General features: G+C 36.8%; 1 protein-coding gene across 1 annotated transcript in view; it reads left to right on the top strand.

The window, feature by feature from the left end:
• The window catches only part of LOC128995663 (E3 ubiquitin-protein ligase MYCBP2-like), a 71,157-nt gene that overhangs the window by 18,993 nt on the left and 32,391 nt on the right, over positions 1 to 19,773 (top strand). Inside the window, exons 16-28 of the mRNA XM_054420680.1 lie at positions 206 to 334; positions 791 to 987; positions 2,057 to 2,300; positions 3,324 to 3,477; positions 4,285 to 4,571; positions 5,247 to 5,374; positions 5,529 to 5,663; positions 6,039 to 6,130; positions 6,682 to 6,862; positions 7,866 to 8,079; positions 8,850 to 8,969; positions 9,815 to 9,951; positions 10,462 to 10,686. Coding sequence (XP_054276655.1) covers positions 206 to 334; positions 791 to 987; positions 2,057 to 2,300; positions 3,324 to 3,477; positions 4,285 to 4,571; positions 5,247 to 5,374; positions 5,529 to 5,663; positions 6,039 to 6,130; positions 6,682 to 6,862; positions 7,866 to 8,079; positions 8,850 to 8,969; positions 9,815 to 9,951; positions 10,462 to 10,686 — 2,243 coding nt within the window. The remainder of the gene's footprint in view (positions 1 to 205; positions 335 to 790; positions 988 to 2,056; positions 2,301 to 3,323; positions 3,478 to 4,284; positions 4,572 to 5,246; positions 5,375 to 5,528; positions 5,664 to 6,038; positions 6,131 to 6,681; positions 6,863 to 7,865; positions 8,080 to 8,849; positions 8,970 to 9,814; positions 9,952 to 10,461; positions 10,687 to 19,773) is intronic.

Below are 19,773 nucleotides of genomic sequence, written 5' to 3'. Positions count from 1 at the left end.
TTCTTTAACTTTGTATTTATTTTATATGGTGGTAAAATTTATTTTAGGTAAAATTATTTATCAAGCTTTTGATCTTTGCAAGATCTTGACTATGTCTCCAACTTTATTCATTAGGCTTAATCTTACTTTTTGCCCTCAGTGTGAAATGTACGAACTTACTTTGTATCTAAACCTCAGCACAGCAAACTAATATTGTGTTTTGCAGTAGAAGAGGTTGCTGGAGGGAGTGATGTAGAACGGGAGGCGAGTAGAGTTTCCTCTCTTCCTCCTGGGAAAGTTCATCTACCTAGTGATTCCCCTGTGGTACAGATAGCATGTGGACTCCATCATACTGGTAAGCATTGAATTTGAAGAAGAAATTTCAAATTAAATCTGTCACCACTGGTCATCAAGGTGTGTCAGGAGTGTTTAACCTGGTATTTGTACTGGTGAAATTACCTGCTGTCAAGTGGTCCTTGTGACCTTGAAAGGCGGCCGGTTTTGATCCTCACAGGATCATCTTCTGGCGGATGTCGTCATTGTCGTTTCGTTCTTGCGATTAATTTGACAGCAGGTAATTTCACCAGTACACGTATTGATCAGTGATTCGTAGGCTTAACTCAAACAAAATGGTAAACATATTTGTGCCTTTTTACACAAAGATAAAATCTATAACAAGTTCATTAACCCTGCACAAAAAAGTGTGTAGAATATAACATTGGAAAAAATATTTCAAGCTGAGTTGTGTTCCAGCTACTAGCTTTTATGCAACCTCTAAAACCTAGATTGAAATAAGATTTGTGTGTTTCAGTGCTGCTTACACAGAATGGAGAAGTGTTAACTTTCGGTAGCAACAGCTATGGCCAACTAGGAGTAGGTGACATGTTGACTAGAGGAGGACCTGTGGTAGTGAAACTGCCTGGTGTAGCTACAGGTATAGCAGCTGGCAGCAACCATACTGCTGTACTGCTAGCCAACGGACAAGTCTACACCTTCGGCAGCTATCAGGTATGTACAGCTAGGAGTAGGTGACATGTTGACTAGAGGAGGACCTGTGGTAGTCAAACTGCCTGGTGTAGCTACAGGTATAGCAGCTGGCAGCAACCATACTGCTGTACTGCTGGCCAACGGACAAGTCTACACCTTCGGCAGCTATCAGGTATGTACAGCTAGGAGTAGGTGACATGTTGACTAGAGGAGGACCTGTGGTAGTCAAACTGCCTGGTGTAGCTACAGGTATAGCAGCTGGCAGCAACCATACTGCTGTACTGCTGGCCAACGGACAAGTCTACACCTTCGGCAGCTACCAGGTATGTACAGCTAGGAGTAGGTGACATGTTGACTAGAGGAGGACCTGTGGTAGTCAAACTGCCTGTTGTAGCTACAGGTATAGCAGCTGGCAGCAACCATACTGCTGTACTGCTGGCCAACGGACAAGTCTACACGTTTGACAGCTATCAGGTAGGTCTATGTGTAGTATTGATGGCAAAAACTATATTACATACTTATTGTAACTTACAAGCTTATAGTTTTATTATGAAGAGTCAACAAAATTTAAACATTCATGAATGGCATCTCTGATTTATAAGTTCAATAGTTTCATCTAAGGAAGACTCGTTTTTGGTCAGGAATTGTGATTCTTAGAATACAGGCTTATCAACTAACTAGCTTACCTTAGAAAAGCCCTGTTAGGTCATATTCTTTATCTGAACTTGACGGAGTCCTCACTAGATGAAATAATATTGTTTATTTCCTGTATATTCTGTCTGTACTATTTGCTTACCAGGGCATTTATAAGGTAAGCTAGCTGCTATCCTTTTAATCTTGTATCACAATTTGCCAATTTGGAACATCCCAAAATATCAACATATTCATCGGTGAAATTTCAGCTTAAAATTTTTTTAAGTTAAATTATTTTTTTGAGATTTAGTTTCAAAGTGACAAGATCTAATAAAAAAATTTCATCATTTAGATTTTTTTTTATAAAAAAATTTAAAACTTCAGTCTTTCTCCACAATTTTTTTTTATTTGTATTTTCTTCTGAAATTGTTTAAAATAATATGAATTTTCTTTGTAGAAGGGCCAGCTGGGTCGAGCCCCGCCTGAAGGAGTGTCAGCACTAAGTGGGTCTGGTGGGGGTAGGAAGGGTGCAGGGTGGCACTGTACCCCCACTAGTGTGCCCGGGGTAGGCCCCCGTCACGGTCGTAGAGCCACCTGGGTCGGGGCCTCGGCTGATCAGACGTTCCTGCGGATAGACGAGAGTCTGATCAACCCATTCACACTCAAACAGAGCACCGTCATGGCTAACAAGGCTTGCCTTTGTGAGTATGATGTGGAATAATAAATGGTTTTGTGTCCTCAATGTCTTGAACAAGCGTTGTAGATCGAGAATGTGTGAGATTGTAAGGATATAAGAATTGTCAAATGTGGTCATAAGGGTATATGATTCAAGGGTAAATTTTTTTCAGGTATTGTGATTGATTAATCAGAGTTTAGGCTAAGTGATTGTCAGAAAGATTTGCTAAGTTGGTGGTTAAGTTGTTGGTGCAACAAACATGGTCCATGCCTGTAATGTTGTGGAATTTTACTTTAGCTGGAGTTAGTGAGATTTCTAAGGTTTTGGAAAAGGATGAAATCAAACTCATTTGGATAAAAGCTTTCATCTCATTGAGTAAATAATTATTCATAATTTTTGTTTTACAAATGTAAAAATAATATTCACTTTTTTCTTGTCCCAATCAAAATATATATTGTTCTCTAGCAAAGTTCTCAAGGCGGAGAGAATTTATGACATAGTTGATAGTTCGAGTCTTCAGAATCAATAACTATACAAATGGATTAAAATTTAAAATTCACCTTCAAACTATTAATTTACTGTCTAATGTCTAGTGTAGGTAGCAATTTAATTGATTGCCCTATACCCCATACAAATCGGACAGATATGTTATCTTACAAAAATATAGTGTCGACATTTTAATTGCAATGTTTAAGCAGCCTTAGGCTAATGTGTTTAAGGATTATTGTTGGGTTAGCAGGTTAACCAAAGTAGAGAAAGAATCTATTGTGGCTCAGCAAAAAGTTACACAATAAACAATAATCAAAGTACTACGCTGTCACAGAAATTATTTATAACCTAGCAAAGTTTAAGTAAATGGAATGATACTATATTCTGCAGTTGAATTTACTATCAGTGACAGTATAGTATTTTAATTTTTTGTTTAGTCTAAGATTTTGTGTTTCTTGTGCCAGAATAGACTTCACTCCATTCAGGTAAGCCTACCAACCAACATCAAACAGTACAATCCTCTGCTCTTGTGCTCTTACCACAATCTACTCTTGTTTAGTGCTGCTGCCCACCCACTGTGAGTTGTCCAAGTCATTCAAGTGTCTGGTGATCAACAAGAGGGATGGTAACTGCGCCAGCTTCCAAGGGGCCGACCAGGTGGACTTTACCAGCACAGCTGCTTGTCTCGACCCTCTCTACAACATACTTTGGAGGTATGTTGGTCATTTTGTATCAATATCAACATATCTAGAAGTGTTAAGGCTCTGTACTATTCCATGTTCTTCCCCATAGCATACAGTGAGAGTGAACCATAGATATTTATTAGTCAACATTGTTCTGGACTTCAGTAGTGCCATGATAAAAAATGCGGGATTACCGAGAACCTTTAATTAACTGTTTTTGTGAGAATAGAGAACCTAGATGGCTATTACTTGGTTTCAAGTTGTTTTACAGTGTTTTCTTGTGATTTTTCAGCTCAACTTTAACCAATTATTGTCAAAAACTCTGCTGAACGAACCCAGATGATTTATCCAGATCAAAATAACACCTTTAGGCCATATTATTGAATGTGCCTGTCAGAAGAATTTTTATTATCTTGCTTTGTGCTAATACCATACTATTAATGATGAATAATCTCAATCTGGATGATTGGACACTTAAATTAATTTACAATTTATCATCATGATCAAGAAACTTGAGTTTGCAAAAATGAAGCTGAAATTTGAAGCATCAACTTATTTCCTGTAAGTTGATTTGCATTCCTAGGCCGTGGTGTAGACAAAGGTGTACAAAGGTGTAGACCTGATGTGTTTTTCACTTATCATAACTGGTGAGTCAGTAACTCAGTAAGTACTAAGTAGGGCTACTGGATTATGAATCCATTGCAATGTTTGTTGTTAACACTAATATTTATTAGTACAGTTAAATCTTATACTGTATCGTCTCCCACCACTGTTTCCTATCTAATTAACTTCAAACATAAAGTTAATAGTGGAACTAACCGCTAACTGATCTTGCAGCTACAGTGAAACGGGGGACTCGCCTGAAGTAGTGTGTCACCACGTAGTGTGCTGTGAGACTCGGTTGGAGGTGGCAGCATGTATACTGTCTCCTCAACTGTCACTGCCATGGACACCGGGGTGTCTGGTGACTAGGACACAGGCTGCGCTTCATCTGCTGGGAGTGCTGGACACACTGACAGCCGCGCAGGAACGCAGACTCACTCTGTGTCCACAGGGCGACACTGCAGACCCGCAGGACAAGGTGTTCATTTGGGACGACTTCTCTACGGTCAACCGGTTTGAAAGTGAGTGCCATAGTAATTAATGGTTATATTATGGGTTGGTAGCCTAAATACTAGCATCTTGGACCTTGATGTGAGAGATGGGTTAAATCATAGCCTCCTCTAACACATGGCTGTGGCGTTGATGTGTGGTAATGTCGCAATGTCATGCCTATTGCCATGGTAACAACAGAAATAACAAAAGTGTAAACATAAACATTTCCTTTTCTGTACGTTATAAATTAGTGCAACAGCTGTTTCATTTTTACGGAACAGCGGTGTTGCCATTTTTGTCTCGCCGCAGCCTTGTATTAGTAAAGGTTATATGTAAATCCTTTGCATTTTCACCAAAACTGAGGGTTTGGATCACTTTGCTTTAAAACTTATTATACAGACGTTCATCGTTGTAAGCTTTGTAGAGGACACAGTAAAGGTTTTAGTGTAATTTCAGATCAGGTCTTGAGCAAAGGAATACTATTAATCTATATTTTATGGCATCTTTTTGTTAGTACTTTAGTTAGTTTTTGGTTTTCTTCAGTTGGATGATAATTTAGGTTCAAAAGTGTAAGTTTTTAAATATTTTAAGTGAAAAATAAGTATACATTCTGTAAATAAGTATGAAAGTTTAACTATAAAATCTTATATAGCTATCTTATATATCTTATATTCATTGTTAATCGTTTGTCCTGTTTTCTTCAGGCCATGGTGGAGGCTGGGGCTACTCAGGACACTCAATAGAAGCCATCCGCTTCATGGCGGACACAGACATCCTGCTGGCTGGCTTTGGCCTGTTTGGAGGCCGTGGTGAATACACAGGAAAAATCAAGGTGGGACCAGATAGATTTAAAGTATTTTGTTTGACATCAATAACAAATTTTGACAAACCACCAGTTTTTGGATAATTGTGTCAATATTGGTACTTGATTAACACCTAGTTTGTAGTCGCACAACATGAGAATGACATGTGTTGTATGTTGGTAGCTCTACGACATCGGCATGGAGGGAGGCGAGCAAGAGAATGACGGAGACATGGTGGCCGAGACAGAAGAGGTGCCTTACGAGTGTGGTCCCAGGATGAAGTACCCGATGCTCTTTGACGATCCTATCCCCCTACAGGTGAATGTCATTATAATCGTTGACAGCATTGACAGCTACTAGATGCAGTCTGTGAGAGATTTATGTAATCGTTAAATTGAATTTAATGGAGAATATTATCCAGCCTGATATTGTAATATCTGAAAGAACTATGAAATCTAAATCTTTCCTGTGCTCTGTTCATTGACCTGAATTTTTATTGTAATCTATTTATCCTGAAAATTTCAAATTTCCAATATTTTTTGTTCTATAGAGCATCACTTTTTTAGTGGAACTATGTCCTAAAATAACTAATTCTAATACATCACTATACTATTTGACTACTTATCAATGTAGAGTTATAATATTGTTGTTTGTTTTCCAATGTTGAAGAGTAATGTGTTGGATGTGTTGTAGGCCAACCGTTGGTACGTAGCGTGGGCTCGTGTCAGTGGACCTTCCAGTGATTGTGGTTCTAGTGGCCAAGGGATGGTCTGCACTGAAGACCAGTAAGTAGTTGAATAATTTATTGGTTCACATCAGGCTATAGTTTTATTTCAATATTCAAGATGATCTACTTCCAAGATCGCACAAACTTGGCAGACATTGCTTGCGATCACAGTGATACCTAAGATTCTCACCCTTCTTGACTGGTTTAAATTCTTTTGCTTGATGCATGATCACTCAAGCTTTTAGATAAGTAAGTTTGACTTGGATTTGAATTTTAGACACCTTCCTTTAAGGAAGTCATTACTATACAAATGTCTCCAATGTGACATGCACCAACACCATATATAACTGAATGATAGTTGCTCCCCTTACAATGATAAGGTTGCCAGTTTGTTTCTGAGAAAAAAATCAGAAACTTTTGATGGTTTGAAACTGGAACCAGCTGTCCTTGATTGGACTTTGGTATGGTTAAAGTTGAAGAAACATCTGGTCTTAGTAACAAAGCTACACAAGGAGTCTGACTCCTTTCACAACCTTCACTCATATTTGTGTTAAAATACTCCCATTTTCCTTCCCTTTTCAATTGGTGATAATAAACCTCACAATTCAGGGTGGTGTTCTACTTCAAGTCGTCCAAGAAGTCCAACAACGGTACAGATGTCAACGCAGGTCAGATCCCCCAGCTGTTGTACCGTGTGGTCACTCCTGAGAATCAAACTGCCGCAAGACAGACGGACTGTGCTGAGCCTGTGTACATACTCAGCAAGGAGTTCTCCAGAGCTGTGTCTACTGTGAGTGTCATAGTGGTGTGTGACAAAAATTGTAATTAGGGTTGAGCATTTTTAGTTCACTCATAACTTTTGGGACAGATAATGTTTTTATCATGAGAAAACACACAGATCACAAGTGATCAAGACATTTATCGATGTATGAGACATGTATAGAAAAGTAAAAGGAGAAATTATTGCATCTAAAAGAGATGTGTCGATACAAAAATTTCTCGATTCTCAATTCTCAATATCAATACCAATACCATTAATGGCAGTTTTCCCTTAAAGGGAATAATTTACTACGGCAGGTCTTATGGTAAGTCCTAGATACTGTATGAATTTACTTTTTTGTTTTTATGTCCCAAGAGGCCAGTGTGTGTGTCCGCTATCATGATAACTTGAGTGAAAACCATCCGACTATGATTCAATTTGGTATAAACGTGTAAACATAAACCTATGTTTATTCGACCAAGTTGGGAAACCAGCAAGATCAGACCGTGGGAACGGGGTTTCAGTGAATGTTGCAATTGGCCTTATGGTTACAATGGTCAACAAAAGGAAGTTTTTGCTATAAAAACAGGGGACACCTTGGCTGGTACGTATTGGATAATATTTATCTTTTGTCACTCAAATTTCTGCTTGCCTTGTTTATTATACTCCGTTCACAAAATTAGGCTGTTTTAGAGGAAGAAATTGATCCCCTCCACTTAATCCTACCTTTAAAACAATAAATCAACAGCAAAAAGTAGTGGCGGAACTTCCCCTCAAACCTCCAACATTTTTTGAACAGACTATAACCACAGAAAACATACTACTATAACCCAGAATGCCAATGCAGCATAGCAACGCTGGTGGCGCTGCCTACGGATTGACAGGCAAAGCTCTCTCAAAACACTAAATGGTTTTTACCATGCGGTTGGCATTCTGGGTTATAATAGTATGTTTTCTGTGCTATAACTAATGCTTAAGGTGTAGGTTAGTATAAATCAATGGTAGTGCAATATTTAACCCTCCTTTGTGTCAGGATTGTTTCCGCTCGCTGCTGAGTCTGCTGCAGTGGTCCTGGGCAACATTCAAGTCCGCCCTGGTGCAGACGACAGTTACTGTAGTCCCTGGCACTGGCAGTTCCACCACTAGTCACCTGGTTGCTCTGCTGGACCTGGAGAGACTGGTCTATATCTGCAGAGCCAGTCTGCGGCTGATCAAGACTTACATCAATGAGATCTACCCCAATAGAGGTTGGTTGAGCTTGCTAGTAGGATAATAGTCTTTATTGATAGGTAAAAAAAAATACCTCGACTTCAATTCTAAAAAAAATATTTGGATGAAATGAGTTTTGAGTTGATATTTTAGCATGCGATATCATTAACGGATTATTTAGAGTGTATTTAGGGGCTTGCCGCTTGTTGCAATGTGGCTGATATAGGGGTTTTGTTGGAAAGAAATAGAAGTTTAGCAAGGCTATCTGTGAAAATAAAAGTCTATGCGCTTAAAGGCACAAGTATTGAATTTTGGATGATTAAGGTTCTATCAATAGTCAAAAATACAAATTAAACTATTTTTGCTTAAATCAATTTCTTATTTTTCATACATATTTGGGTCATGTTTAATAACACCAGGTGATTGATAGAGAATTTTTCTTTTTAAACATATCTGAAAACATCACGAAGAGCTTACATTTACTTAACAACAGGCCATCATCACACAAGGTCATTTACTAAAAAAATACTCTTACAAATTCCGGCTGGGAACAAAATATCAGTGTTATTTTATGAAACTGGTTCTTTTGTATTGGTGTATGAATTCTAAATTTCATAGGAAAAAACTGGATTTTGTTTTTTATGATGTTCATTTGTAAACTCTAGGCATTGACTAAGGATTTCCCAAGTTAAAGTTTTAGATTTTAAATGAACCTAGGCCTACTTGATTTGGCAGAGCAGGCTGATGTAAATTACAGTTTGTTATCAGATACACCAACTTATTGACACATCCCTTATTGTGTTGGCAGTGTCACACAAGAAGGTCGCCCAGGAGTCAGTAAGGCTGGCCGAGTGTGTTGGTGATGTTAGAGCGCTGCTACGTACCATCCTGTCAGACTCTCTGCCCTCCCTACGCAAGAAGACTCAGGGTGAGAACATTACAGAAGTATTTAGGAATTCTTTACAAGCTGTGTAAATGCTAGTTTAGTTTGTTATACTTTTCTGTTGGTATTGACACTAGTTGATTATTTTGTAATGTTCTACATAAATCAAATTTGATATGACGTTATTTGATATGAGAAATACTCAATTATATAGATATGTATTTAATTTAAGCTAAAAATAACATAAAATTACTATATTGTCAAACAGAGAGATAAACAGGAGAGAAATATACTTATAAATACCCCCGTCGCAGCAAACCAGAAGACTAAGTGAATTTCCATTTGCCTGATTGGAAGTTCACTTAAATATTACCTTAAGCATGTCAGATCCATTCCCTAACTAAACAACATTAAGTTCAACAAGTAGGCCTACTTAGATTATTAGCTGCTACAGAAATGGTAATAAAATGTGTTATTTTTTGTAAAATGTTAATAGTATAGTATGAAATAAACAAATTTGACCAAAATATTAACCTGGTGTGTTAATCCTGAAGAGTGAACAATATTTAAGTACAGCCTCGTTCATAGTTACTTTTCTCTCCTGGTTTTCTACTTTTTGACCAGAGCTTCATACCATATGCTCTTTTAGTCTTTCAGATCACCTTTAACTTTATTTTATTTGGGTTGACTTATGCTTCTAGGTGTCAATGCAACTTTATTTAAATAAATATGTTAATGTAAATATGTGTTATGTAGCGGTGAGTTTTTTGCACTTATATTGCTCTTACATTGAGTAGACATTCTTAACATTATTAAATATATACATACTTACAAGTTTCTTTGTCAGACTTTGTAACGTCAGACTCACTGACGGATTGTTCTGTTGACAGGGAGTCAGTACAGCAAGATGTGCTTGGAGATCTTAGAAGAGTGTCACCAGACGTTTGTGGCCTGTTTTCATGCTTTCTATCCCACGGCTTTTCTCAAGTGGACGGCACTATGTGATCTCCTAGCTTCTATGGAAATGGTAAGTCATTGATAGATGTTTCAATTTTCCTGCTCTTAGGTTAGTTTTCTTTTCATGTAGAACTTGTGTGTCGTTGATAGAACTCTTTATAATACAGTAGATTCCCGCAAACTCGGCTCTTAATAACCCGGCAGTTTGATAACTCGGCCATCACCTGGCTCAGAAAATTAGTGATTTTTTGAGTCCGAGTTAATCATGGACTCAAGCCAGCTTAAGTCAAATTATTCACAACTAGTACTAAGGATTTGTTGTACTATATCTGATGACTTAATACTGACTTGTAATATAAATATAAATAAAAAAGGCGGTTAAAATGCTTAAAAACTGTATTGTTCTTATTTTCAACCCTAGTTCCCGATAACCCGGCATTTCACAAACTTGGCACCCTTCTAGTCCACATTACGCCGAGTTTGAGGGACTCTACTGTACTAAGTTCAAATAAAATCTCCACATTTAATCAGAGAATTACCAAGGGTTAACAACTGATTATTTACCTATTACTATTGCCAGAATGCAGACATAGACCGGCTGGTGAGTGCCGTGGTGGCAGCTTTGTGCAGTCCCACCGTAAGACTCCGCTCTACATTTCCCATCCCCACCTCACCTGACGGGGACTCCCAGCATCCTCTGCGGCGACAGCTGTCCCCCTCAGACAACTCGGGACTACCCATGATGCCTGGTGTGGATACCCACCACTACCCCATCTTGGTGGAACAGATGAGCATACGCAACCAGGTATTCTATACAGTTGTGTTACTATAAGAAAGTTTATGTTACGTGTGTCGTTGTAAGAACGATTTATTGTAGTATACTATAATTCAACTACAGCTGTCTCGGGCTGAAGAAAATTGATCACATTATCGGGTCAGAATGTTTTGTTATTAAATCCACTCAAGACATTATGACCGGAAGTGGTTGATTCAGGGTCAGTTAAAAGACTACTGTTATTGACCTTTGCTGAAACAAATTTGTCCAAGCGACCATCCGCAGTACTATCCTGATAATTAGATCAATTCGTTAATTACAAGACAAAAATGTGGTTCTGATTTCACTATAAACCGTATGTTCCTTAGTTTCCATTAGCTGTATGGGCTATTAAGAGGGGGCCGGACATAGCTCAGCGGCTCTCGGCCGTGAGCGTCAATTTAACATGGAGCGCAACTTAAAATTCCTGGTTTTCAGGACTATGTGGGCTTCTAAATTTTTTTTAAGAAACACAAAGCATAGAAAATATAAATAGGAATCAAGCTATTAACTATAAAAGTTACAATTCTGCTGCATAACCTTAATATCAGAAAAAGTAATTACTTCATTTCCCATAAGGATTTGATATTATTTTCTTCTTGATTATAAAATCACTGATTCGGTAAAAAAATATGAATCAAACGCCGTATTAAAGATCATCTTTCCCTTAATGATTGTACTTTTACAAAAAGCAGTATTTCTATCTCCAACATTTTATTTTATATTTGTTTTTAAATGCTTGCAAATTAGTCTTGATTGCCGACCGAGTTCTAGTTCGACGATGTCCCGACTGATGGCAGCAACGTCGTTCATATATCCCTTTCCGTTTTCTAGCAGGCCCGCCCAGTACGATTCAATTCAAACAGGCCATGTTTCTCCAATATATGGTTATACTGTATCTCCGAACTATTGAAACGATTAGCAAGAATTATTTTGTTTGTAATATTTATATAGGGCATCTAGAAATAAAATGTTCCTGAGAAAAAGAAATGTATTGATATATTGGAATAAATTAGATATGTGGATCAAACTACATAGTAAAACAAAGTTCAGTGCGACTAGAGTCTGCATATAAATAGACCTAGCTCAGTGTAATGCGATTAAACCTTCCTGGAACCATGTCGACCCTCTCGACCAGGGCTGCAATGTTGCCGAGCAAGCTAGTGACTCACGCATTATCCTGGAACTTTGTTGTCCCGTTAGCTTCTTTTGTAATCTGCATGGACCAAGTCCCGAATAGTCAGTTGCATTGTGCTGTTTGCCTCCGTCTGACAACTGAGTATTGGACCGGCTATTTTCTGTTCGGCTTTCCGTGTGACGTGTGTTTGCAGTCTATAACCTAGTAGTTTGTACAGTTACAATTACGTATTTTACAGACTAAGTTAGCTCGGTAGGTTTATTTTTAAGTTTTATTTGATTCGTAGGCCTATACGTTTTTACTACGGTTGTTAACGTTGTTACTCGTTAAGTGTTATCTGCACAATGGGTAAAACTCGACCACCTTTGTCAAAAAAGAAGAAAAAGCGAAGACTTGGAGCAGGATTACAACGGTTTTTCGAAGAGAGAAGGTAAACCTCATTAAATTATGTTGTTTCTTGTAGAAAATGTACACAATGCTGGATTGCAGACATGACTTACACTGTGTAATTTAAAATTTAAACATGAAATAGTATATGTTTTAATACTGTGTATTAATTATTGAAAATTCATTATAACATCTGTATATTATTACAACAGTATATTTTGTACCTAGTGCTGAAAATCCTTTCAGCCCGTGGTACGTAGGCTATTTTTACCAACAATTTACACACATTTTGCCCCTTTCTTGCTTTAAATGCGATGACAGTTGGCATTTCGGACCTATACAACAATACGTAGCTTTAGAGTCCAATGGCTAAAAACATTGTAGTGTGGTGAAATTCCAAGAGTGTAGAAATTTAACTCGTATCAAGTAAGTAGGCTGAATATTTAGTAGGCCTATATGATTAATTGCAATATTTTAACTTGATATGTAAACATACCTCGTCAGACAATCCTTAACATGTAACATGTATTTACGTGTTAAGGATTGTCGTCGAGGTATGTTTTAACCATTATGTCATACTAGCTGTTACCCACGGGCTTCAACCAGTTTGACTTCATAAGTATTATAAAAAAACTATTGATTGGTTAAGTTAAGCTGAAATAAACATAACAGAATACAGCATTACAAACAAATAATCACAATAGATTTTAATAAGGTAATAAATTGAAAGAATAACATACAAATAAGAACAGCTGAGGTATTTTTAACATTAAGTATATGGAAAGTTCCCTTTGGAAAAATTATGACCTTAAAGGGCAATTTATGAAAAAATGGATAATTTTGCGCAAGGTTTCTCGCCATGACGAACATTTTAAGTATATGGTTTATGGGGGTGTGACTTTGTAGTTTTCTCAAAAGTTCATGGGTACTTTTGGCTTTATATATAGATTACGCAATCCTGGGCTATGAAAACGAATTTTAATATTTTAACTGTTGGACTTTAGCCTTTGTGGTTATCCTTGATTCAACATAGTTTTCTATTCTGTTTCAATTTAATTTCATATTCATGAGTTTTAGAGTCAATTCCACATTTAATATGGTCTCCCTTTTAGTAACATGATATAACCATGTAACACTTCTTTAGTAATATTGTTTAGAGAAACAAACGAATCAAATCAACTAATTGATGCAAAATAGTGTCACCTCAAGTCTACAATTTTAGTTGGCCATCCTGCCGCCTAACTTTAATGCCAATGATAGCGCTTTTATTTTTATTTCAGAAGACAACCTGAACAAGAACAAATATGTAGAAATGAATTGCCCGAAGAAAACCCTACGATCGCTCCTCAACGAGACGACGCTAATACAGACTTTGTGCCTTTGAGTGGACGGAGGATCATAAATATATCAGATTTCTTGGATCAACTTAAACTTTTAGACAATCACGGTTCAGCATTTGGATGCAAGTTTTATAATTTGCAGGTAGTATCCGAACGAAGACTAGGTCTTAGAAGCGTGTTCGTTTTTGAGTGTAATATGTGCAAATACAAAGCTACAGTGTGCTCGGAAATAAAGAATGACCATAGGATGGACGTAAATACGGGTGCAGTGTGTGGTACTGTAACAACAGGCGGGGGTCATGCACAATTAGAAGAGTTCTTGGGCGTGCTAGACATTCCACCAATGTCCCAGAAAACCTTCAAGCTGTACGAGGAAAAAGTGTCTAAGGGATGGGCAGCTACGGCGGCGGCTGAGATGGAGCAAGCAGCGGCGGAAGAGGCGCGTCTTGCGGTGGAGCACGGCGAGGTGGACAAGGACGGGACCCCGCTCATCACCGTGGTGGCTGACGGCGCGTGGTGCAAGCGGTCCTACCGTACCAACTACTCAGCAGCGTCTGGCGTTGTAAGTATTACGATACATATTTTAGCAAATATCCCGTATAGAGAATAATCTATTGCCGTAGGTCTCATGGTGATACCCGGGACCGATTTACTTTGTCGTATTGAGGTCCCCAGATGCCCGAAACACATTTTTTCAAATTTCTCTATACAGTTGTATATGTACTACAAATCTACAAATAATTATGACAAATTATTACAAATCTAATAGTGTCTGTCCGTTTGTTTGTTACTCAATTACTCAATATCTTAAAAACAACTTGACCGATTGGACTTAATTTGTACCATACCAAGAAATAATAATAACTTAAAAAAGAAAATGTTTGGTGAAATGTACTTTTCATTTGATATGTCACAAGGGCGGGTACCTTGCTATTAAAAAACAAGTTATGGGTAGGGGAAAAGGGGGGATTATCTCACAAATTCATGAGCCGATTTTAAATTTTTTTCACCAAAAATTTTCTTTTTTCATGCTCTTTCATTTGATATGTCACAAGGGGTACCTTGCTATTTAAAAAATTAAGTTGGGGGCAGGGGGGAAAGGGGGGAATGTGAATGTAACGTTGAATTAAAAAAATTGCGCCCCCTACGTCAATAGATAATTCCCGCCAACTGCATATTGCATATTGCTATTGCGGTTTTTACATAGATAAAGATGCAAGTTTAAAAAAAACACCCTGTATATATATTAATACATGTGTGTGTGTGTGTGTGTGTGTTTGTATTCACCGAATAGTGGCATCCTTCACAGGCACACGGCCGTACTGTGGCACCTTCAAAAATTGTGGCACCTTTTTCAGGGTGCCACAGCTAATTCGGTCATTTTTTAGGGTTTCCAGCATTATTAAGACGTTTAAACATCACATGCCACAATTGAGTATTTTTGAACTCGTTGATGTGAGTTTAAGTAGTGCAGGTACACACCGAATTGTGGAACACGAAACCATACAGGTAGCTAGCGCGCCTCGTGCCGTCCGCCGGAACTATAACTTTCCTAATGCTACGTTGCCAATTCTCGCGCAAGCCTACACTCGAAATAGTGGCACCATGCCACAATTCAGTATATATCTACAGTGTGTGGACAGGATGCCACTTAATGAGTTTTAGAGCTTGAGCAGTGTGTAGAACAGTGCAACAAGCAACTAATAAACTAATAATACTATACTGCCACGTACTATAAAACAATTTAAGTACCATAAATAATATACTTTTGCTCCGAGTGGTGAACAATGTTTTACATTACAAATAATTTGTGTAGTAAATAATCATTTAAATTGATTTTACATAACCCGCCATGTTAAACTTCCCTATCCCAAGCGTGATGTATACCACTTCCTTACTTCTCGAGTGATGTAAAGTATCAAAAACTCACTCGGTGATGTAAAGAAACCCATTTAAATAACATTGAGTGCTTAACTTAAAAAATATAACTCTATGGAGCCAACGATGTTCAACGCTAGAAATCAGCTGTGCGCTTGAATGTTATTATTATGCTTTAAAGTATTTACCTACGACCGTTTTTTAAAGTAGCCATTTCAGTCCAGTTCTTAGAATTGAAAAGTTTCACTTTACAGCTGTTTACTTTCATATCCGCATAGTTTCATTTCATATCCGCATAGTTTTCTCATATCCACACAGGTAACGGACCAATAAGGTTCAAGTATTGAGAGAAAAGAATTAAAATTGTAATGCTTCGAACGACAACTAATCAGCTGATCAGCTGATCAGTTGACCAATTTAATTGTTGATCCGACTTGTTCATGTTGATACTCGCGTATTCTTAATTAAGTTGGTGGAAGTCCAAAAATAAATGAAATATTTGCCGAATTGTACCTGATACAATATTATTTATGGTAAGAATGCTGCTAGCAATGTAATATTTAACGAAGTTTAACAAACACGTAAATACAGGAAATCAGCTGATTATACAACAAGTCGTTGCATCACTTTCAGTGGCAATGACAATACACGAAAACATAACCTCTCTAAAAAATTATCATTAGTGATTGTTAGTAATTAAATCCAGATTGATAGTAATTAAAAAACGGTCGTAGGTAAAGTAGTGTACGCAACTCGCGTTAATAGTCTTTACGACACTCGTAGAAGTTTTTAAGGCTCGTGCCTTAAATTTTCTACTCGTGTCGTAAAGACTCACTTAACGCAATCGTTGCGTAAACTACTATTTCCTACCTAACCTAGCTTTTGTTAGTAAAAGAACGTTACTGATTACAGATGAGTGAGATGGATAATGAAAAATATTGTACGTAAACCCATGTTTATTGTCGGGTCAGGTAAAATCTTGTACGTTACACGTTACGCAAGAGCGTGCTGTTTACATCACTTAGGTGAATTATGCAACTCGCTTCCGCTCGTTGCACAACATTCACCTGCGTGAAGTAAAAACGCTCTTACTACACTTGTAATGTAAATAGCTATTACGCAACCATTAAAAAATTGATTTTTGTTTACAAACATAAATTGGTAACGTAGTTATTTTGTATCAATTGAATTTGTACATTGAAACAATAACAATGTTTGAGGTTAGAACGCTATATAAGTTGTCCTAGACGGTTTTTTTTTATCTTACAAACTATTTCGTGGTGATACATCTATTTTTTTTAACATTTTAGTCATGTTGACAAAATATTTTGCAACTACATTTCTGAATCAGTCAGTAAAGGTAGATTTCGATGCATCATTGCTGAAAGTTATGTTTTGCTTCTCGCTCTCAGAGTATTCCAAAGACATCTAATGTTTCAATCCATGTTCAAATGTTATATGAGGTAAACATATAACCGAATCATTTTAAAGTACTTAAATTAAAATACATACGAGGTGTTAGCCCGTCCTACGTACGGGAGAAGTCAGTTAAAACGGTCAGGCATATAATTCAGAACAGCTAGTTTACATGTATAAAGACAAATTTTATTGCAGCCTACAGTAGAAAGAGTAATTATCAATTGAGAAGTGTATAGGCCTAGTCAATGATATCACCTTCCATAGCATATACCTACCTCTTCCATAATCAATATCACCACACAATACAATTACTCATACTATACACCATTTCCATTAGGTCTGAATTGTAACTCACTAAAATAAAACGAAAACATCCAATAAAATTCACAGTACACATAATAATTATAACGTTGGTGTCCTGACATCATTAAACGAATTGTCCACACACATCCTTTATGTCAATTTCACTGCATCGATTGCTAAATAAATAAGTGTAAACAAAGAAAAGTAAACACAACAACATATTATTTTGTTTTGTAAACAGCTGAGTTAAAAATAATATTCATTTGAACAAAAGAACTGGTCACGTGTTGAAGGAATTTAAAAAGTAAAAACGCTAGTAAAGCTAGTGACGTAATAATTGTCTATGTTTATTATCCATTCCGTTATCAGTTCCAATATCCTTGATAATTAAACCACCCTCATTGAATCAATGTACATCGAAATTCCCCATATTCATTTATTTAAACTATAAAATATTCAGCGCCTACAAACGTAACCACAACTAAACACACGCCAAACAACTTTTTTAGATTTCATAAAAGGATGGTTAGTCTAATTGCAGTATCCTAGGTCAATGATGACGTTGTGTTCAATCTATGTCATTCATCTGTATATCTTTGGATAACACCCGGGTGTGGTGGTAATTTAATCCTGAGGATTCTTGATCTCCATCTTTATGACATCAATATTTCCGGGCCTAATCCAAACAAAGTTCAAGCATTCAAAAACATTAATTGTAAACAAAAAGCTGCCAAGATGAATTAAAACATGTAAAAATTGTGATTTTCCTACCCTTTCCAAAAATTTTAACAGTAAAATAATTTACATATCTTTTTTATTTAACTTGTGTACAGAGCCTCTACTTGTACACATCGATGGTGTTACTTATCTCGGTGGTCTACTAATCTTACTTAGGCATATTTCCTATAATCAATGACAAAATCAGAGTAAATAACCTCATAGTTCTATATGGTTTTTTTTATAACAAACCAGCTGTTAGTTAAAACAAATTATATTGCTCTAAAACAAATCGAAGATTACAAAGATTGCTTTAAAAAATAATTTGAACATCCTAATATTTTACTATGTATATTAAATTAATCTGTTGAACGTATCAATGATTAGCATTACACATAGTATAAATAAGTCAACCCTAAGTATGTCTTTACATTTTTATCCAAATGCTGAATTTGTGACACAAAAGCTGAATGTTTACAGCTGTTATGTTAAGCAAATTATTTTATGCCAAACGCTAGTTTAGAATCTTAGCGTCGGCTGCTAGACTTTTTAAAAATTAAAACTTAATTTCTAAAAAACTGGGACCCTAAACTAAAATTATGGCTTCGACATTCCCTAGTTCTCAAAATTATCTTTCTTTCAACACAAAAATCATGAAAATCCGTAGAGTGGTTGATTCAGAATCGTGAAATAAAAAAACACTGTTTCGTTTTAATATTATAGATTATTATCAACACACATAATCTAGTTCAGATTATAATATCATCTCACAATCATATTTGTAAAACCTACTGTGGTGTTTTAACCAGTCCCCACTAACAAAAGCATAAAATGAAAGGTCCTAAAGAGGTTAACATTGAGTCGTAACAAAAGTAGTTTAAAAGTTGTAACCGTGATACTGTAAATAATTTGATATTGTTAGATATTATACGTTCATTTTACAATCTTGTCAATCTATCTGTTACTTTCATACAAATGTATTTGTATTATTCAATGTTTTGTTTTGTAGAACCTTTAGTATTCTCAACTTTATTAATAACTAGTAGAATACCCGTCCTTCGTACGGGGTTGGCATATAAGTAGAACATGATCATTGCAGTGATGGGAGAGGAAACGGTTTAAGAAAATATGGTCTTTTAATTTATACGGTATCCTATAGTGTAGCACACATATACCTATAATAAAAGAATGTGTTAAATGGTTTGCACTGTAAACGAAAACCTATCACAATAGTTCCAAACATGTTAATAGGGCAATTTTCTAACATATTTTAGTGAAATTATAATCAGGCAAACGGGAATTCGCTCAGTCTATAGGTTTGCTGGGGCAGGGGGATTATATTACTGTTTACAAACAAATAAATCAAAAGAATATACCTCACTAGCTGTACCCGCGGGCTTTGCCCCGTTTAACTTCATAAGTGAGCTCGTTCTCATGGCTCAATCACGTTCTGGTTGAAGTTCGTTCGCTACGCTCACTCACCTTTAGATTGGAGGTCGTTCGCTGCGCTCACTTGCCTTCAGGTTAGCTCGTTCGCTACGCTAACTCGCCTCAGGTTGAAGTTCGTTCGCTACGCTCACTCACCTTTTGGTTGCAAATTAGCTGTTGTCATAAATTTAAAAAAAATAATAGTGCTGCACCCTGTTGGTAATCCTTGTAACTTTAATGCTATTGGACATCATAGAACAGAACCAACTTGTTTATTCAGGGTGTCCACATTCTGGAAAGTCAGGGATAGTCATGGAAAGTCATGGAAAAAAATTCTGGTCATTGAAAGTCATGGAAATAGGCAAAAAGTCATGGAAAGTCATGGAAATCCCCAATGATGGATGGATTCCAGGGGACCTTTCAATGCTCTAGTCGGTCGTAACTCCAACTATTGTAGCATTTTCCGAA

This window comes from Macrosteles quadrilineatus, unplaced genomic scaffold, assembly GCF_028750875.1.
Source record: "Macrosteles quadrilineatus isolate MER2022 unplaced genomic scaffold, UCM_ALF_1.0 Scaffold_5__1_contigs__length_97177068, whole genome shotgun sequence".
Taxonomy (NCBI): domain Eukaryota; kingdom Metazoa; phylum Arthropoda; class Insecta; order Hemiptera; family Cicadellidae; genus Macrosteles; species Macrosteles quadrilineatus.
Note: the sequence above shows the minus strand (reverse complement) of the source record. Positions and strands in the feature narration are given on the sequence as shown.